The sequence below is a fragment of the Temnothorax nylanderi genome, unplaced genomic scaffold, assembly GCF_030848795.1.
Source record: "Temnothorax nylanderi isolate EJ_2023f unplaced genomic scaffold, tnyl_v1.0 TNYL_tig0101_pilon, whole genome shotgun sequence".
Lineage (NCBI taxonomy): Eukaryota > Metazoa > Arthropoda > Insecta > Hymenoptera > Formicidae > Temnothorax > Temnothorax nylanderi.
In genome coordinates, this window is record NW_027249163.1 from 343,873 (window position 1) to 366,438 (window position 22,566).

A 22,566-nucleotide genomic window follows, 5' to 3' on the forward strand; every position below is an offset into this window, starting at 1 on the left:
ACAATTAGTAGTCCTGAGTAATGAGGAGTGGAGGGAAGTGACTGACCACTTTTATTTACATAAATTACAAAAATATTTTCTAGGCTCTAGAATCTATCCATTTCCGATCCTATCCTTTTCAAGGCAATAGATTATAATATATGCGCAACTTACAGTTTTTTCCGGTTCCGTTTTGTTAAAATTTTCTTGAAATTTTTATTAAATTAAATTATTTACATGTGCATACTGCGTGTGCCACTGTAAAGTTGGCACCTCATTTTCAAAAATCGTCTGGATGTATCTTCCAGAAGAAACCTTTCCCCAGCTTTTTTTCTTTATTTTAATGAATTTTTGACTCAATGTGTTCCGTACAGAACCTTGCCAGCTTTTTTTATCTGCGGTTCTATAGTACGGGTAATGCTCAATGATATACGAATAGATGCCATTCAATACTTAATAAAGGTTTCGGTTTCTGTTTCGGTTTTCTAGCTAACAAAAGTATCGGTATTGCGCAAATTACAGTCTTTTCGGTTCCGGTTTATTAAAATTTTTTTATTTGAAATTTGTATTAAATTAAATTATTTACATATTATCAGCTTTTTATTTAATGATTTACTTTTAATATGTAATTGTGATAATAATTGTATCAATAATTATGTGCAAAGCATTAATGGACTTTAATTTAAAATTATAGATCTATTTTTCACATATATTTTGTATTTTGACAATTAGTAGTCCTGATAGATATCAGACTGTCGTATTAAGAATTAGGTAATATTAGTCGCTAAGTAAACACTTTGAGGCCTCTCGGCGCAATTTGGTTTGAAAATTTGTATTTTACCGAGACTCTGTGTGCGCGTGCCTAATAGAAAATTCTCTGGTGGTAACGTTATTGAAATAAAAGCAAACGTGTCGAACAAAAACCGAAATTGACATAACTGTAGCAAGCTCGCGTTTCGAAAGACGAAATCCGATCTTTACGGATTTATTCGTGAAATTTTTTCTCGTCAGAGAAGTGAATCGCGAGTGTGAACGTCGGGAGTGTCGGGAGTGTCGGTAAGTCAGCAGCACATTTACGTTTCGGGTACAATAGTTTATTTTCATTGTCATCTTCAGCTCCAGTACATACAATACTCGATATATAATGATTCAATAATGTCATTAAATACGAAGTACGAAATCTATCTAAACGCTAATTTCTCTAGATCGGTACTTTGTTTCGTCTCTTTCATATAAATGAAAAAACGCTCGATAATTAATTATTGACAATTATTAATATATAAGTATAGGTAAGCGTCTTGTCTTTCAATTTATCATAACTGCAAAGCGTCGGAACCTACCCTTGCGAGATAAATTAGATATACCAATATACACATATTTTCATAAAAATTTCACCCTTGCTACGTGACCGCTTACGTGTGTGCGTATCTCGGCTAAAGTCGTTCTTATGAAAGTTCGTAAAAACATCAAGCATCGATGGGAAGACCGTATTTCTTTCGAAAGCGTAACACATCTCGATATACGTTCGCGAGCAATACGATTATTTTGCCCTAAACGTGAGTTAGAGCCGTCGATTTTTTAATTAACCTAAGAGAAAAAAATTTTAAAAATAGCTCGACAACACCAACAATTTAATTGATCAATAATTAACATACGTGAATAAGTAACATTTTAAATAAATTAATAGTTTGTCAATACGTTAATTACTGTCAATTTTTTTTGTTGATAGCCTAAACAAAATTGTTGTCCATTTTTGACAATAAAATACGATTCTGTTTTTTTAACAATCGACGTCGCTTTACCCGCGAATGTATACTGCAACGGCTGTGCAAAGTATTGTTACATTTTATTAATGAAGCTGCCTCTATATGATATAACGAACATTGTGCGACCTGGCCATTTGGCACTCACAATGATTGCACGCGATGATGAACGTAAGGAAACCTAAGACGAGTCAATTACAAATATATTCTCTTCACATTCGTTCGGTGCTGATAACGATCCGTATATATGTATGTGTATGTATAAGTATGCGCTGCATGCTGGTACATGCACAACTGTACATGCACATATGTGTCTGTATAGGAATCAAAAGTTGAGATTGTGGTTTCAAGATGGTATTCATACGCGACACATCGCGGAGGGGCAAGGTAGGTACACGTATGAATTAGAGCTGGGACGGGACGCTAATCGCTATCCCGGAGTGTGAACCTGTGAACGATATTCGATACTCGATAGACATCAAATATCATGAATCATGACGTGAGATTTGCAGATATGTATCGTATCGACTGTATTTCGATATCGAGTAGTTTTGATAGGTTTTCATATAACAGGTCGATACAACCTTTTTTAATAAATTCGAGGAAAAGATTTATATGTTAGACGTTAGAGCAAAATATATCGTAGTCATTAGTAGTGACAGTAGCGCAATCGCAAATTTCCAAGGCTTTTTTTTCTCATTTTTGCAGTAAAATTAAATACTTGTTGGATGATTTAGCCGTAGAGTGTAGCGACATAGATATAGTAATAGTTAACACCGTGAAGCCAAAATAGTTTCAATTAATGGAAGGTTAATTTTACATCCGAATTGAAAAAAAATTTTATGTAGAACCATCTAACATCCAAGATTATAATCAACGCGTGTGAGCAATAGCGCCGCAATGTATACTGTAATCAATAAATTATATTTCTAAATGTTAAACGGTCGTAAAAGTATCTTTTATTGCAAGTTTAGCTCCGTATAATCTTCTACAGCGCTACGATAATTCTTCTCTTTATTTCTGCCGATGTAATTCATTTCAGATATTGAAATAATTCTCCCAGCTTTAGCATAGATACGCTATTCTCACAAAATATACGGCACCGTTATTATGCATGCGGGCACCGGCATTTTGTAAACGTCTAATAAATCTCGATAAATTTTAGTACATTGATGGTATGTATATTTTATTAGTCGTCGATCGAAATTACGAATTCACTTCAATAGTATCAGTCGAGGTGATCTAGGCGTTCATCTATCCACCCCTTTTTAATCGTCGTGATTAGCTCTTCTCGTCTCGCGAGGCTCAACTCGCGCGACATAGACTAGGACACTTTGTTAAATATGTATAAGTTCATATCAAGAGATTTTTTTTCTTGTTCATCGAAAAATCATTATCTAAACGTAAGTTTCTCGAAATCGAAGATTCGCTCTCGCGTGCGACAGTAGGAACGACAACGAGGCGCATTATTTCGAAAGGAAATTCGCGGTAATTACTTATCTCAAAATCAGATCAAAGATTCTTGAATCCTTTTCATTCAAATATGCGTAATGCTTGCAGCGGACGTCATGAGAAAGTCCACTTTCTATTGTTCGTGCTTACTAACTTTATCGGATAGATATCTTTGAGCTTGGTACTGTTTCGTCAAACTATTTGCTTATTTGTATCGAAGAATTGTGTGATAAATTGCGTTTGTTTAATTTCTATAATAGTGTTCCATGTTTTAATGTTAGTTTTATATTAGTATATAATATACCAGTTTCAACATAAAAAAATTACGTTAGAAATTCATATACTTTGTATGTAAATAATTAGATAATAATTAACTTACATTACACGCTGACGTATATCTTATGTACTTCTTATGTAATTAACATACATATATATAAACAATTTTACGTATATTATTTCTTCTACCAATGAATTAAGATATCTACCAAATAAACGATTTATCATGCACTTAGCGTGTCATTATCGTTACCAGCCGTCGCAGTTGCGCTACCATATATCGTACGATTATGTGTATTGTTTCCAAGTTTCCATATGTTCAAATTACGAAATAGACATTGAATAGGAAAGAACATTTGGCGAAATGCTTGAAAAAGTCAAAGAGATTACAGTTTCGCATTAGCTGTACTCTATACATAGGGAAAGATCGATAGCGACTTTACGTTAAGATCGAGTTGAATTGACCATCTAGTGGATAATATAATACATTATCACAAATATCAAGGGTGCGATGGGTTCTTCTATGAAGTATTTGAATTGTATTTGGATACATAAATTTATTCGCGATGCACAAACTCGCGATTGATTATAATAGCGTATGTAGCCACGATAGTAAAATAGAAACTTTGAATCCCCTCTCTTATTCTTTGACAATAATTTGCACTGGCCTTGCACTTTATATTATACTTCTCTGTCAAAGATGGACAGAGAAAATGTCCATAAAATTTTATTTCATATCTTTTTATAGTAATTTTTTTATGGTAAACGATTGCGAATACGATGTGTCTGGCGTCCTTAGGAAAATATTAAATTACTATAAGCTCATGTCCATACATTTTTCATTTAGTGAGGTCACCGATTTGCTATTGAGATGCAGCACGCCCGCGCCGCCGCGCCGGTACGAAAAAGAAAAAAAGGGAGAGAAAGAAAACAATCGCACAGAAAGTGACCCATAGATATCTATTATAAAAAGAGATAATTACATTGATTTATATAGACTCTGGCATTTACTTTTAATTGGTATTCACACTTTGATATTCTTAGCATTAGAATGGATATGAAAACGTAATTCGAATGTTTAATCGAAATAATTATTATCGTGTCCCGTTATCGATGACAACGATGAAGTAATAAAGTGACGCGATTGAGGACCGACGTGCAAGTAATTAGCTGAAATTATTGTCATTGATGTTATTTAACTTATTATTAACGATTAATAATAATGCCAGGGATGAATCTGAAGTTACGTTCAAGTACGAAGCACATTACTTTAATCCACTAGATTGTATAAAATGGAAAAGTCACCCGTCACCGTTGTAAATTGTTTTTTAAATATTTGCACGACTACTCTGCATTTACGCTTTCCCCATTTAAACACGTTTTGCAAGGTTGCATATGTTACGGATTTTATTTTTTTTATGTTTATGTAACGTAATATACGTTTATATATGTAACTAAGACTTTGCAGATGAATGAATTACAAGTTTACTTCCGCAACATGGTAATATTCGACCATACAGGCACGAAATAGTCCAACTAATAACAGTCGTTACTATCAATGTACGTATATGTATATGTATATATCATTACGCTTTGCACTATAGCTTATATTAATTATCAATTTTTATCAATTATTATTATTATTACCCTTATTATTATTTTGTAATTATCAATATTATTATATTAATATTTCTGGTGTCGAGAATGCCTTATCATCTGCACAAAGAACCACAAGCCGAACGTTATATGGATATTTTTTTTGTGTAGTTGTGTAAAAAAATTAAATTATATCTTTCCTTCAGATAAGATAAGCACAAACGATAGTAGCAGACAATTTTCTTATAAAAAAAAAAAAAAAAAAATCATATTAATTATTTGAAACAAAAGCAATATACGATACCAAATATCTTCATTATATGTTTAAATAAATATTTTTCCTCAAAACGAATTATATTGAAAAAAAGATTCTTCCTGCTGTTAGACTTTTTTTTCGTCATTTCTTGTGTTTGTTATGGAGGCTATTCCAGAACTATTGCACTGTTTTCTTAATGACGTAAACTTTGATAATTTAAAGTTGTTCCTTTTTCAGCCGGATTTAAAAAGTCACATTTTAAAAGTTTTTTCGCAACTCGTCTTAAGTCTCAGAAAAACTTGTATTAAGAAAAAATTGACTCCAAATTGATCACAGTTAAAATAAAAGGCGCTAGTTTTGGGATATCCATATATGTTATATCTAGGGGCGCACGTGAGACGAGTATGCGCGTACGTATGCTATGAACAATCTTTTATCGCGAAGAAATCTAAAGCACCTAATTTCGAAAATTGAGGTAGTATCATAGGGGAAAATGGATTTGGTGGGCTGTGTAGGCAATCCGAGACATTGATAATGGTAAATTTTATAAGGATCAATCCCATTGTATAAGAGGTATTAGCAATGTGCCAAATTATCTGCGCAGCCAATCAGGCCCACTCTCCGCTATATTGGATTAGGGACAACATACACACATAAACTATTAAGAACTCTTTTTAACACCGCAATTCCCAACACACTCACGCAAAAATAATCGGACTTGACACCGTGGGGAATTTCAGCACCTCTCATTTGAGATCTCGGTTGATCATAATAGATTTCGATCGTGATTTTAAGCGTTTTTTTCGCGTTTAAATTGCTATACTATCATAATTAATAACGGTACTATGCGAGTGAACTTTACTAGCTATCTCTATGCAAAGATCAATAATCTCTATGTAAATTAATGTCGATCGAGTTATATTGTATGCGACGAAAGAACCACTTTGTAGAAAATAACGAAAAACGTGGGAGGAAATATAATAATGTTATAATGTATTATCGTTCGCGAATGTGTTCGAATTACGATACGAATGTACTAAAGCTATCTTCATTTTTACTCTCTTTTTTTATTCCTTCCTCTCTCTTTCTTTCTCTTTCTCGTGTTTATACTCACGAGAAAGTATTATCATCGTATATTATTGCGTAGGAATTGTTCATAGGTACATATGTTTAACAATATATTTTCGCGAGCTTCTCTTTTTTCCGTAGATAGCGCGCAATAAACTATAGCGCGACGATCATCCATTCCGTTGATGCGTGTGAACCGGGCAATAAAAAATAATAAAAACGCAACATTTACGATCGAACTCGCCCCCGTTTCCCCATAGAAAATATTCGTGCCATTTCATAAAAAAAAATTTGAACTTACTCACCATCTTAACGAACGAACGTATCCTAAATTACCGTCTAATTATCGAGCGATAACGTATGATACAGAGTCTGTGTACAAAATCGCTGCGTAAATGTATCCATGTGTATTTGTGTGTGTCCGCAATTGCAATGCGTACGTTAAAATTTTCACGCCAGATTACAGTTTGCAATGTTTTGATTCGCAAACTCCATATCTTTTCCTAATTGCGATAATAGCGACGATAGTTAATATTTCTACTCTAGGAACTCGTGAGGATGTCTCGGCTCGATCGATTCGTATGAGGTATGAGGTAATACCACGCGGCCAATCTACTTGTTTAAGATCGCTCGCTCCAGCAAACAAATTTCGCGCTAAAATGTCCGAAGATATAGACAATTGGTTTATCAACGTTTTCAAATCTCAATTGTTTACCATAGTTTATAAGCATTGATATATCGTTCACTCTCAACAGTTTGATGCTAAGCGATAAATCGCATTTGACAAATCGGAATCCGTGGAAAGTTATAAGGGAAATAGGAAACGCGCGGGCGTTCTAGCGTTAAATCGGATTGAGCGATCGTGATGGATACACGCTATCGCGTTATAAGACGATTATTTTTTGCGCAAACTCTGTATAATACACACACGCAGAACAGTGTGTTCTTTCGTGCACTTACTCGTAGGTACATACGTGAAATGCACGAATGGTCAACGCATCTTCTTTGCGTACGCTTAACGTTGTATATATACAGACGTCGCGATTGCCGCCGATTAACCAGCGGCTTTAACATTAATAATACTAGGTTATCATTAAATTATTATCGCTTATCCACTTTTATCTCGCTACAGCGATCAGTTCTCTCGCGAACTCAACGTGCGACTGGATTCGTCGATTATTCTCCTTCTTTCTCAAGGAAAAGGTAACAACAGAAACATATTCCGATGTCATCGTTGTTACGATATATGCGTTCTATCGCGCAAGAAACACGGTTAAAAATGGTTAAACATTAACCGTAGCTTATACAAGAATCGGCCGACAAATTTCCTCATGCCTCTCGCGAATCTTGCCGCACATCGAGGAGAAATCGTGAAACTTCTACATTAGGATCTATTTGTCGTGAAACCGTGTTCAATCACGGCGATTTCGCATGTTAGAGTAATTCTCCGGCGTTTCCGCCGGATTTATTCGCGAGCATTCGCGTATACGAAGGAAACTCGACGACTGCAATCGCCCGATTGCAGTTCACTAACGCGGATTCTACTCGGGTGAATTCTCTATTACGTATTGCTAGAAATTTGTTTCGAACATGTTGGAATTTTTGGGTATCCCATATGAATATAGAACAATTTCGAGCTCTTCGGGAACGCGTGCTATTATCATCGTGGTGGCGTTTGAGAATCTATTTTCATCGTTACCTCACGCATTGTATACATGTTCGACCGATTCGTTAGATCGGAGTTCGTTAGATTGCGTTCGGTATTTTGATACAATATTTGGCTCGAATCGCTTCTTTGGACGATTCGCAACAGTCTCAAGGGCGATTCTGCGTGATTGTCGCCATTTTTCGTTTTTCTTTGTGGCATCGAGAAGGAGTTTTGACGTCGATGACCTCGCGAGAACTTTTATATATTCATACGGTTACAAATGTCAAATCGGACAGTCCGTTTTGCTCGAGCGACGAAAATTAGGCTGATTCGCAGCTTGTGATCTCGAGTGGTGACAGAATGTACGTCTTTGCCACAAAGTACGTCCCTGACCGCCCTGTTGCCGCCCCCAGGTCACCCTCGATAGACCTCCTGCCCCACGATTGTTTGATCTTTTCTATATTTCTGCGGAGGCAAATTAAAATTGCAGGTGTTGTTATTTTTTTTGTAGATACCGCGGTTGTGTGAAAGTGATCATTTTGTCTAAAACGATTTTTAATTGCAAGGTCAGTGCTTATAAAGACTGTATCTTTGGATACGTAGATCTGCTATGAGAAATTTGAAGAATGGCGGATAAAGTTGTTAGCGAATGTAAGAAAAGAGAGTATCTTTTATACGAGTAAAATAAAGATTTTAAAGACCGCCACTGTTCAAATTTCTCTAATTAGCTAGTGAATTGAATACAACACAAGAGAAGGGAAAGCCGTTCGTTGGCGCGTGGTTTTTCAGAACGCTTTTCATACACTACTTAAAGGTTTTCGTCGGCTTCCGCGAGTGGAGAGAGCTTTTAAGCTTTTCGCGGATACAGTACGCCTTGACGATCACGCGCTAAAGTCATCTAGATGTATGTATGTATATGCGCGAGCTATTTTCTTGCAAATATAATGCGACTCTCTCTCTCTCTCTCCCTCTCTCTCTCTCTGCATAATCTGTTTACCGAAGTTGGCGTAACACTTCGGGAGCTGAGGTTGAAGCTCGGCAAAGTTTCGACAAAGTTTTCACACCTAAAAGGCACTGCGATCGACATTTTGTTAATTATTGTCGTTGCACCAACTTCTCGATATGGAAGAATGATTTGTTTGTGCGCAGCCATATGTCGGCCGAAAAGTTTCACCGTGTTTCCCGCGAGGATAATGAAACGAGATCCAAGTATTTACGAGATATGTCCTTACACGCCGGAAGTGTATTGAGCGACTTTAGCTTAGCGTCGTCGTAACAAAACGTACTGCGTGTTAAATAAACTAAGCTGATTTAGGGCTCGTACTCGTAATCATAAATTGAAGCTTAATTTTGTAATTCATTAAGCCGATGTACGTATGTTACGGATGCTCTTAAATACAGCGTTTTCAAATGTAATAACAGGAAAGTGAAGCTGTTATTAATGATTAATGCAACAGCAGTGAAATGTAACGCCGCGGTGTTTACTGTAACCTCATTCTGAGAAATTTTATTACTAAAACGTGAAAACGTAATTTAATTACGCTAAGACATATTATAAATGAATTTCATTGCTCGCGAGTAACCTTTGCTATTCGATATTTTTAACGACATTTTCACCGATATATTGCCAACGATCAAAGCGTGGATCACGTAATCGAATTAAGGAACAATTTCGCAAACTATATAGACGCGTACATTTTATCCGCTACTTTCGCGCTCAACTCCACGTGATCCGAGCTGGTGCTCGGCTCGATTTTCCGCTTTCCCACGCCTCGATCGCCACGCGCGGCGGAACTCGACCGTATATAAATAAGCGCTCCCAACTCATTGTTTTCGAGTAAAAATACGTACGTCTGAGACATGAGAACCTGCTCATTAAAGCGGCAGAAGCGTAAATGTAAATCTGTTTTTCATTATTAGAAGTTAGAGTATACAAGTAAACGATTTAGCGAAACGTACACGTCGACCAAGCATCATCGTTACACTTTAAACGATTGTCCAAACACATCGAACCGTTGCAATATTTTAAGTACATGTATCATGTATCCTCTTCTTTATCGTAAGTCGTTAATCAGTACCGAGACTAACTGTCGTCTCTGGTCGAAATGTAAGAATATGACCGGACTGGATCAATCCTGACGTTTCAACCAGGATTCTTTTGCACAGTCAACACTTTCGCGATCGTTCTCATTTTACATCGCGAAGGCGTTAAATTGTGTGTGTGTGTGAATCCGTTCTCCTTTCAAATACCAAATCATTAGGGCGTCCAGAGGAACGCTACTTTCCTCACGCACAGGTTCCGAATACCGTTACTACGCGCAATACGTCGCCTCCGCGATAACTGGCGGCCAACGTATCCCGACCAGGCGAGGCACCTCCGAATACTGTATCCCGACGCACGGTCGTCGCGGTACTTGCCGACAGCTCTTGACGGCAATTCCGCGACATCCGGTCGACGTGTACGTCGCTTTGATGGTCGGTGGGGCAGGCGAGGTTCTCCCTAGAAAAGTAGAAAGGAAACCCGGGTGCGGCGAGCGTCCCCCTTGGCCCGTCGGGCCATCCCAAACTGTCAGACGGACGGGTCGCTGCCGGGGGCGGAGCCCGTCTTGCTGCCGTCGACGCCAACTCCGCCACCGTCGCCGTCAGCTCCCCCGCCCTCTCCGCCCCTGTACGGCGAGCCGCCGGCCCCGCGCGCCGACAGACCTCGGAAATCCAGGTTGTACTGAAAAGACGTAGGAAGACGAAAGGTTATTATATACCGTACATGAGACGCGAGCCCCCGGCGGGCTCTCGCTCGCGGGGGTCACTTGGGAGATCGAAAGATATCGAGCGGAAGCTCGCCGAAAGTCCTAGGTCCTAGAACATCTGACACGAAAAATTGATGCGTGTCTCCAAGACCGAATTTCTATTCGGTTTTCCCACGAGCTTCCGATCGAAGGATAATAATGTTATGCTCCAAAGTTTTAGCATTCGAAAGTTATTAGAGGTATGTTAGATATGTATATTCTCGAGAAGATGTCACGCGCGTGCTGTGGCACTGTTACGCTCTTGCCGTCATACTTGGCGAGTCTGTTTGTGATCTAGTATATAACAAGGATCGTATACTCTGACAAAGATACAACGAATTAATTTTAATTCAATGTGACATTTTACGTGATACATAAGGGAAACGTCCCAATACCCGAACATGTACCTATATCCGAACACCTTTATTATTTATAAGTATAACGCGAATTAAAATCAAAGATAAAAGTATTTTTTCTTGCAGTTTGAAACTTCAGTTATAATATCCAAACGTTCATGTTCATAAATTTATATTTTTTTAAAGGTATCCAGACACAGATACGTGTTCGGGTATTGGTACATTTCCTATGCTTAAGTGTTCGGGTATTGGGACGTTTCCCTTAATTACTTTGGAGAATTTTTATCGCGTCGAACAATAAAATACAATAATTTTTCTGTAAAGATGATATTCGTTTGTCAGAGTATTTGAGATTATTGCAGGAAGAAATATTAGATTTTATTACGAGATACATGGTGTAGCCATTCCTGTAAAGGTAGCTGAAAATGGATTAATTCAAATCGATTACATGATCATATCACTGGGTAGATCTCTTATGGGTATATCGTGTTGTATCGTTAAATCGAAGCGAAATCGGTGCACACGCGAGTTATTTAAAAAGAAAGAAAAGATGAAAAAAAGCTGAAAATAAAGTTAATGTCAGCTATAATAAGGGCTAGAGTAAGGTAAAGAATGAGAAGCCGCGAAGTTAAAAGCTAAAAGACAATGGATTCGTCGTAATATCGATCGTAACGTTACTTTTCAATAAGTATAGCGAATGATTAGAATGAGGTAATCGCAAGAACAATCTGTCGATCTCTATGTATCCTGAAATTCATCCTGAAACTTGTGCCAAGGAAAGAGACAGCGTTGCAATTTTTCTGTCGCGATAAAAATACGTGTTATTGCGAGTACGAAATTACGACGATTCGATGTAATAGCGTGATCGAAATCGGGTGATTCGAAATAAAACGAAGAAGCTGAAATGAAACCAAGGTCGAACCTGTACGAAGAAAGTGTAGTGTTCTCGACGTGTGCGTGCGTGCGTGCGTGCGTGCGCGTGAAACGACAGTGTCACGTGCCACGTGCTACGGCACGACGTATTACACAAGGCTGCTATTATCTCGGTAGCGTTGCGTGTTTTAAGTGCTGCAGTTGTGCGTGGTGCAGCTGCAGTTGGAGAAGCTGCAGATTCTGCAGGCAGTAGGATGGCTGCTGCTGCGTTCCGGGCGTTGTGTACGGTAAGACGGACGGATGCATGAAGGAGCCGGAATTTCGGGACAGCCCAGCATTGGGGTGCCCCGGGCTGTAATTGAAGGGGAGCAGGGGCAGGCTCAGGCTGGGGGGTGGTTTCAGGATACTGTGAAATTGCGCGGACGTGAGTGGATGGGGTTGCACGTAAGGGCTCGTGGAGGGCAACAATTGCGGGCTAATCGGATATAAACAATCCTCTTCGGCCTGGCCGGGCACCGTCGTCGGGCTGAGTTCCATGTATTGCGGCATGACGAGATTGTGCTAGGTGGTGAATAAGAATGGAAGGCGATAGACGTACACTCGATTTTTTTTTAGCCTGAACGCGTGTCTCTGCGGCTTAATTCGACTCTGGCACCTGTGCGAATACTTGAAACGCGATCTCGCAATATGAAAACACTGATTCGATAAAAATGAAAACAATATTTCATGCCGATGGCGATCAATGTTCCGATACGACAAACATTCGCACAGGATTGATACATTCTAAAGAGAATTTCATAATATCTTAATTTATATTATTTCATAAATAATTTTTAATGTCATTTTTCATAATTATGTAGATATCTCTGTTATCGTTTTATATACACATAAATGGCCCCGAAGGGCTAAAACTACCTGTAAATATAGAATTTGCTGAATTAGCTGACGTTTTATAAGAAACACAGTAGTAAGATATATCATGAATAAAAATATACTTGGACCGTATACAAACTCATCCAATACAGGCAACCCCTCAGTCATAGAAAAAAATCGCGCAAAAGCATGTCTTCGTTCATTTAGGTCATTTAGGAAATAGATTAATTGGGCATATCGAATATTCTCATGGCTCACCTTTGTGGCGCAGACGAAACACGTTGCGACCACCTTCGAGATCACATTCATGAGATTTTTCGTTTCTTGTATGACATTGTCGACCTTCGTAAAAGTGGCGGCCTTGCCGACGGTAGGATTCTTCACGGTGAATTGCAGTTGCTGAACGTACGTCGGCACTCGATCCAGATTTTCCAAGAGTTCTTTCTTGTGCGGCCCACCTGGTACCTGCACCCATGTAACATCGTATACAAACTTACGTTTTCGTTCGTATCGCAAGATAAACTTGTTCGCATTTAATTTTCAACGACCCACTAATGCATAAAAACATTTGGCACTAGCATTTAATTACTAATAATAATAGTAGTTTTGAAATAATAATATATTTATTAAAAAATAAAATTTTCTAAAATTAAAATTTTATGTTATATTTATCCTCGGCGAAATACTCAGCTTGGGTGAACAGGTCCTGGGTAGTTTTCAGGGCACCTTCGCCTCGCGTGAATTGGTACATCGAGAATGCCATCGATGACATGTTCTTCGCCCGCTTCACAATGTCGTTGTTCTCTTCCAGAGCGCTTCCGCTCTCCTGCCATTTTTCCGTCTCGGCATCCATCTCCGAAGTGATCAACTTCATCTCGAGACCCGCTTTGGCGATCTTCGCCTGCTCCTCGCTGTCCAATCGCACTGGTTTTAGTGGCTTGCTCGTCGTGCCGTGTTTCTGAAATGAATCATACTATTTATTTCTCACTCATTATATCTGACGAGAAACAACTCAAATAGCGAATTTTTCTTTTTTCTTTTAATTAGGAAAAAAAATATATATGTATAGAATGCATTGATCGTTTGTTGAAATGATTGTTTATGCGTACCCCTGGCCGCGGCAAAGACATGTAAACCTGCTTCTCTGGCCGGTTTTGACTGAGTTCCAAAACATCTTTCGCTACTGTCGTCACGTCAGTCATGAGCCATTGCCACATGTCAGCAAATACTGTAAAACATACAAAAACGTTAAATGAATTAGCAAATATCGTTGTTACAAATTTAGTGGATTATTTAAGTATTTATATGGCTTACCTTCGAGATTTTCTTTAGCTATCTTACTGGTGGGATGCCTAGCTAGCGTGTGCGCGGCCGTTACGACCTGAGGACCATATATTCTTAAGTTGATCTCCGTGAACTTGGCCGACACTTGCAACGATTCCGAAAGTGCTACGTGTCTTAGAAGTTTGCATACCTAGAAGAAAGAATAATTTGCAATAAGAATTGTATAACAAATAAAAAATTTTATTCGTAGACTATCGATAAAGAATTAATCGTGTATTCTAATTTTTGTGTATATCGTATTGGTAAAATCATTTCAAAGTCACGAAGATCTATTATTAACATCGGACATGAGTAATGAACTACTAACGTACTAATTCACTTAAAGTTAGGCGTGGAATAAATCCAGTTAGGTGCTGTAACTGATTATAATCTAGAAATGATGAATGGCAATCACTGCGTACTATGTCTATTGTCCAGTAAATCAATATATGTATATTTTAGAACCACTCGATGCAAAATTAAGGCATGCGCATTTTCACCGTGAGAATCAATTCGTAAGTCGATAATATTTCTCGAAAAGACCCCGTTATTTGTGGGCTTTGAGCTTAGAATGCACGTGGGGACACGAACGCGGGTCGCGGACACGCGGTGCGTGGGCCATGTCTGGGAGCTTACTTCGAGAATGTGTTCGATATACTCGTGGAACCTGTCGCTGCTCTCCTGCAGACGGTCGATGTCATTGGCCAACGCGAGATTTCTGATCGTTGACACGAGTTCCTGGCCGGCTTTTGTCACTTGGCCAAGATCGCCGGCCTGTTCCATCGTCGTCGAGCTGAGTTGCTGGCGAAGATCTCTGGTCGCCCGTAACACACCCATTACCGCTTGTTCCATTTCCGAGCTAGGTGAACCCCCGCCGCCCTCGTAATTCTGATGGAACACGATGCCCATCATTTTATATTTTATCGCTGTTTAATTTATTAGTAAATATTTTTCATTCGGATCGCGCTATTCGAAATATATTCCGTCATTTTTATCCAACGAATAGAATTTATTGCAAACTAATTTTTTTTACTTCATTTCTTTTGGTAAGTTACATACTTACGTAGCATTAAAAATTATGTTTTAATTTTACATTTCAAGTCTTATCACAATCAGTAGTATTAGACTTTTCTGCGCATTCTTACACGAGCATTATTAAATAACATTTAGTCGCGCATTTTCTTGTAAAATAGAGCAAAAACTCTATTAACTCACCATACTATTGCCGATCCGCAAGAGTGAATTGAGCTCGAGTTTCGCGCGATCGCAAAGCAGAAGGATATTTTCTCTGTGCTCGTGACTCGTATAAGCGCTGTCGGTGAAGTCTTGCGTTCTCTCGACCACTGTCTCGAGCGCCGATGTAAGTGTTTCGCGACAGCCCGGTCCCAGTAGGGTCATCCTCGTTGTTTCGACGAGCCTTTCGAAGTGTTTCAAAGCTGAGCAAACGGTACTACTATCCCAGTCTTCCTGCTGCGGACTCTGCAAGTAACGGCAAACGTAAAAGAAATATCTTTTTCGTACAGCGAATTCCTTCCCTCATGCAAAAGAGCCTTCTTCATTATTTGAACATTTAAAAATAGTTATATAACGAACGAGACTGGATTCTTTCGCATAACCACATTTTATAACGTTTGAAAACACCGATGACAGAGATGAATATTAGACACGATACAAATAATATTAAATCTTTTAGAGAGATGCCACGCTCGGGAGCGTTTCACTTGATCAGGTTGTCTACAATCACTCCAAAATCGATTATGTCCCGCAGAAAGTGGGTAGTACTTAAGTGTAAAATACAAGGATACATATATATGTATTTTTCTAGTACGGTTAAAGGTCGTTCAGCGTGACCCAACTCTCCGGCGCGCGGCGCGACGTTGTTTCTTCAAAGACTCGAGAGGTTTTCGGAAGCGCCGACAGTACACGTAAAATATTCCTCCTCATTTATCTCACGCTAAAAGAAATCTGGCACGGAATGAAAGCACCGCGCGTCAAAGTGCCGATATGTAAATGCGAGTGCACAATTTGGCACGGTGCGAATAATCATTCGCAATCTTTATGATATGACGTGTCATTTATGGCACGACGATTACGATTTCGCTTCCGCGATAAAAACTTCTCATCGTTGGTTTTGGATAACGGTTGGAGTTTTTATAAACTCTCGTTATATGAAATCGCGATATTCGCCAGCAATTTAATTTCTAATGTTTATCTATTTAATTTTAGGACAAAATTTGAGGTATGTGAGGTGATTTACGATTCACGATTTTTTTCCAGCTATTTTTTAGTGATACGTGTATGTAATAATTTCGGCATAATACACTTCTTTTAATTCCATGAGTGAAATCTGTAATTTTATTTATCGTTACGTTAGTTTCACTACTTTCTATCGCGTATTTCGCTTCCAATTTCTCGTTATTTGAGTTTTCTTTCACGGTAGTCTAGCATTGCTAATTTTTTTATTATAATGTAAGTGGAAATAATACAATATATTAGAGTGTATTTGTTTGAATGAACACAGAGAATTATATAAAATGGATCGTTATTAACGATCACAAATTTATCAATAATCGTCGCAATAATCGTCGTCGTGGATAATCGATTATGTACGTACACACTATGCAATCGTGATCGAGTGATATTCGTAGAACATATTCCGCTGATTTTCCTCTACCATCTTCGACCGTCGCTTATCGATTTCATGCCAGACCAGACATCGCCATTATTTATGGTTTCTCGAGTCGGACTGGGATCGCGCGCGTTTCGATATCTCGTTTACAACTTCTGCACAAGGGCAGCAGGCTCAAGGTCGTTTAAATCGCATATTAGAGAACGATTCATAAATCACAATTTAGCGGACAAAGGCTCTTTTTGGAACGTTTTCAAAGTTTTCGGGAACATTTTATCATATACGGCTTTTTCTTTCTGATTCTTACAATATGTACTATGCGTTCTCGCTGCATGATAATAATGGGTGTATAAATGCTTTGGAAAGTCAACATAGCTTATTTGGGAATCGCGATTATTACAACGTTTCTTGGCAAGCTTTAATATGAGAATATTCGCGTCGGTAATTATTTTCTCATTATTTTCATATTAATTCTTCAATTGTTCGCTATTTTGTGTTGTTCTGTAAATTAATATCGCGAATAGATAAATATCGAACTAATATCTCGTAATTTTATAAAATATTTGGTTACTCTCTTAGTTTTATTAAATTTTATTATAATATTAACACGACGTCCAATGAAAAATATTTTCATCGTCCGTAAGCGTTTATAAAGAATCGAAACGAACAGCTTAACTGCTTACCTGTGAATTCGAGTAGGACTGAGATTCGCTGCAGTCTAATACTCCATCCTTGACAACGTAATGTATCAGATCCATCGCTCTTCTCATTTGGCAAAAAACGGTGTCTCTGTTCTCCTTAGCGGATGGACATTCGGGATGCCTTAGACATGTCTTGCTAGACGTGAGTAGCATCATGGTGCTCCTCTCTAACACTTGTCGAGCCGCTGCCATCTGCGCGCGTCGCCTCTCATCTTTGAGATCATTCTGAAAATGAAATGTAACGTTTAATCGAGTCACGGTTGTATTACGGAAGTTAGTACGAAACTCATGAATGCAATATCGATTTGCAAGAAGGAAATCTCACCTGACGATCACCCGTTAAATGTGCCAACTCGACCATCTCTCCTCCAAATTGGCTGAACGCCTTGACGAATTCCGTGAAATTCGAGACACTTTCGAGGCGCCCGAGACTGCGGGCGACCTTATCCTTGGCGTGAAGCAATTGATTGACCACGACGATGTCTGCCAGGAGGAGGACTTTCGTCACTGAGCCTAGGAGACATCTGGCAGCTCTTACGACGGAGCCTCGGTCAGCCAAGCTGTCTTCCAAGGCACATTCGCATAATTTCTCGATTGCTGAGCCTAAATGTAACATAATCGATTGTCAGATTGCATTTTTTAATTTCATTTTATACATATCTGCAGAAATTAAAATATATGTAAAATAATAATCTCTTCTATTAATTCCACGGCAAAGTTTAATTTTTGAAAGAGAGATCGATTGGACTAATTTCGAGCGAGTGTGACGGAACAAGGAATACTGATGAATTAAACATCTCGCCTTTTTATCGTGTGTCACCGTAAAATTGGAGTAACTGATTTAATTATGACTGAGCCCCTTGACTTAAGTGCGACGGCTATAACTCTTGAACGTAATTGGGTGCTCTTGAACGAACGTAATTAGTTACTTTGCGCATTCGCTAACTTAACTTAAACAATGTCAGTATTGAATTAAGCTTATCGTTAAGTTATAGGAAAACTTGGATAGCCGATATGCAGCATTGCGTGTCTATCTCTGAACCTATCGAAATAGAAATGTTAGTTAATTCTTTTTTTTTTATTTGAAATCTCCATTATCGGAATTTTTAATATTAATATTTTTTAAACGAGTGTATAATGTTCATAATATTAAAAGAGTCATATAATAAAATTGAAAAGAGTAATTAATATTAATTAGTACATAATTTATTGATAATGATATAAAATCGTTCACAGCGTCCTTTCTAGCAATATGATATTGTCAGAAATCAATATATAAATTTACATTAAGGAACTTTTTCCAAGTTGCACTTGTGCATAACGTTTTCTAATAATATCATCATCGATCGGAAAGACTTGGAGTGTGGGACATCAGTGTGGGTAGCTGTATCATTAAATAATTATTTTCGGAATTAGAGAGCCGTAGTTAACGCGAAACACAATATCGCTACTGGCTATTATCTTGTATTAATTGTTCATCGCCATTAGGAGCTCGCGAAATTCTAAAGGTAAACTGCTCTAGGGAGAATCGATGAGAGAACAATTGATTATAACCAGTATACTATTTGTTCCTTTATATCAGGTAATTACGAGAAAACGCGGAGATTAGGTGTTCAGTAGAATAGATAAAATTTATCTGTGTCTACAAATTCCCTGTAGCAATGCTTTCCGTTAAATCCTATTCATCAATTTACTTCTCCGAACGGTTCTTCATCAACTTAATGTTTCTAAACGTTTCTCATAGGTCACTGCAAATTATCTTTGTTGATACCTCAGCAGAGCTTGTTCAGAGCTAATTTACTTGATATTGTATTATAGATACTTTTCTTATTAGTTAACGAGAGACCAGCACCGCTTCATTCTTTTTCATTTCAACAGTGCGAACTGAATATTCAATGCAATGACTAGTGATATCACAATGTTCTCTTTTTATATGCTATATTCTTTTAGAAGGCAAATCGCTCATATCGTCCTATCGAGCTGATTAGTATAGCGATGCCAGCATGTAAGATCAGTCGGTTCGATATGGAGAATCCTTATAGCGTTTTATATAGACTAACTGTTACGTAAGTACGCAGAGAACTTGACCTAATTTAAAAATCGAAGTGCATTGATTTCATACGATTTCACGTAACTTATATGTTCCGATGAGATTATTATTCCGATGAGTTGATTGTTTTCCACGTATTTATCAGCAAAATTATAAGCAATTTAGAGCCAATGATTCTATATTATCTGTATTTCACAAAGCACGAAAGAAACACATGTCAATGGATAAAAACTATTTTTTTTTAATTTAACATTTTACTTAATTACTACAAAATTAATTTTATAAAAAAGAAATAATAATAAACGGTTGATGTAATATGTAGACAAACTATTTTATTAATAGAATGGCCTGCCCCTAATTTCGCTCTTTGGTGAAATATTTTTGAGCGCAACGAAGTAAATAGAGCACACACGTCACTTATCTCGATATTGGTATCGCGATGCATCCACTGGAGGATGTATTGGGTGGATTGCAATTGGAGAGATTGCTCGGATGCGACGCGCAGAAGCATGTCCTAAGAGTGCGCTTTTCACGATTCATGCACGGGGGAAAATACATCGGGTCGGGATAAGCACGTTAAACTTGAGATTGACATTTACGCTTTTATTTCTTACTCACAAACGAAAAAAGAACTGTATTTTTTGTTTGATTTATTACGATACGAACATGTGAGGAAACCAAATTATTGTTATGAAATACGGTCCGTGAATTTTGAATAAACTAAGTTTTCCGAGATGCGTATCAATCGCTTAATTGTTACCCCTGTAACTTTCTACTGGCACGCGATAATGTTGAAAGAACAATTATGCGTTGCTTTAGTTCGCGTGATAAGGAGAGCTCCAGTCACACACATATAAGCGAATAATTTGTTTCGATGATAACGTGTAACCGTAATCAATGCTGTGATTTATTTCTGGATTTGATTATGGATATGATATCCATATTAATTGGCATTTCAGCTTCTCTGATTTCTTCTTAATACATATATAGCAATTTTGCAGTAATTAACCGAATAAAATCTGAATTTAAAAAAGAGAAATGGTTTTTGTGCTTGTACAAGCTCGAGCTTCGAGCTTCCTATCTCACGAAGTGCTGAAAAAGTTTTTTCACAACACCTCCACGGAAAGTTCGACTTTCCATGCCTGTAGAGAGGGGCGAAAGCGGTCAATTTCACGCCAAGGCGGCATAGCGGGCGGAAAGTAACCACTTTCCTCCCTAGGGAGGAAAGTAACAACTTTCCTCCCTGTTTAGCGGGTGGAAAGTGGTCACTTTCCGCCCTAGGGAGGAAAGTGGTTACTTTCCGCCCGCTATGCCGCCTTGGCGTGAAATGACCACTCTCGCCTCTCTCTAGGCATGGAAGTCGAACTTTCCGTAAAGGTATTGTGAAAAATATCGTGTGCACCTTGGGGCGAAAGCTTTTTCAGACTCGTGTGATTGCCGCTCTCGCCTTCGGCTCGGGCGGCAAACTTCACACTCGTCTGAAAAACGCTACTTTCGCCCCTTGGTGCACAATATACTATTATATATTTTATTGATATTTTTATTACTCTAAATTTTAGTCTATTTTGTGAATGTAACATGTATTTGCCCAGGTAATCGATTTGGTGTTGTTTAATTATTTTGCATGCGAAAAGTATCTTTAGGAAAGTTGTCCCAACATTATCAAGAGAGCATTACTCTCTTTATTGTATAATATGGCTTTGCAATTGTGCAAGCGTGAAACGGTACGAGTGGTTTTGCGTTCATCATCAGTGAATACCATTAAATTGTCGAAGTAAATAGCGTGGAACGACGTTTTATGATAACTGTGATAACGCGAGCTTACAAACGATCAATGACGATGAATGTGACTAATGAATCACTAACTTTACTCGTTAGCGGAACGTTTATCCGCGTTTACCATCAGTCCGCGTTGCTAAATCGTTCCGATATTTACATTTACATTACGCTTCTTCGTTAATAGTATCTCACTTTATTTATACAATGCAGACGATTTTCGTTTATACAGTTTTTTATTTCAGTTTGCGCAGTGTAATCTAATTTGTTATTTCTTTCATCGGTTTTTACGATGGCCCTATCTGAACGGGACTTTTTACTGTTTGTTATTAAAGTACGCCGAGTGAATTTATATCGCGTTTTTCCCAAGTGACACGTCATGATAAAAATCGCTCTCTTGTGTCCGTATACGCTGCAAGCTGAAAACTTTTTGTTATTCGGCTAGTTCCGTCATAAAAATGGATTTATCACCGTTATGTTGGGGAAATGTCGGCTTATTTGGGCGAAGAAAATTGTGGTAGAATCGTCGGCGTTTGATTTCAAAAGTACCAACGATCGTAGTATCAACTTGATTGATCTGTCGAGAGTTCTTTCGTACATTACTGATTCGATTGTAAAAAATATCAAGACAAAGATAAATCGGTAATATTTATGCAAAGATACATTTATCTTTGTCTATTATTAAAATCATCAAATCGACTATTATTTGACGTCGATTGACACAATCGTGCACAAACGAAATCGGAACTATAAAATTTCCAGCGTGTCTCGATATTACCTGATATTTTCCCATTTCATTAACAGCGCCGACGTATTCCTTCGATTTCACCCCAATGTTCGATGTTTCAATTCTCGGACAATTTATTTTCGCCCTGCGCGCCATGATATTTCCAGCCTCTATATTTGCATGTAACCGTTTTATTGCCAATTATCTCGAATTCGTTCTCTACTTTTGCATTCGTTTCTCGTACATCGTGATTCCGATTGATCATCTCGGTGACCATTTCGCCGAGATATAATCACGACGATTTTTATTAGAACGCGATTAACATAAAATTCTTTCATTTCTTGATAATATAATTCTGTTTTACTTTCCATTGCTGCTGTGTATTAATTCTTGGACGAATACATTAATTACGCGTATCATTGTAAAATTAAAAA

General features: G+C 38.0%; 1 protein-coding gene across 1 annotated transcript in view; it reads right to left on the reverse strand.

Annotated features, from left to right (window-relative positions):
* Window positions 1-1,057: 1,057 nt before the first annotated feature.
* Window positions 1,058-22,566, reverse strand: part of Alpha-catr (alpha-catenin related) — a 70,726-nt gene continuing 49,217 nt past the window's right edge. Inside the window, exons 3-12 of the mRNA XM_071711807.1 lie at window positions 17,905-18,182; window positions 17,562-17,804; window positions 15,465-15,728; window positions 14,886-15,137; window positions 14,241-14,400; window positions 14,036-14,154; window positions 13,599-13,884; window positions 13,185-13,459; window positions 12,103-12,614; window positions 1,058-10,760 (exon numbers count right to left, since the gene is read on the reverse strand). Of these exons, the coding sequence (XP_071567908.1) occupies window positions 12,219-12,614; window positions 13,185-13,459; window positions 13,599-13,884; window positions 14,036-14,154; window positions 14,241-14,400; window positions 14,886-15,137; window positions 15,465-15,728; window positions 17,562-17,804; window positions 17,905-18,182 (2,273 nt within the window). The 3' untranslated portion in view covers window positions 1,058-10,760; window positions 12,103-12,218. The remainder of the gene's footprint in view (window positions 10,761-12,102; window positions 12,615-13,184; window positions 13,460-13,598; window positions 13,885-14,035; window positions 14,155-14,240; window positions 14,401-14,885; window positions 15,138-15,464; window positions 15,729-17,561; window positions 17,805-17,904; window positions 18,183-22,566) is intronic.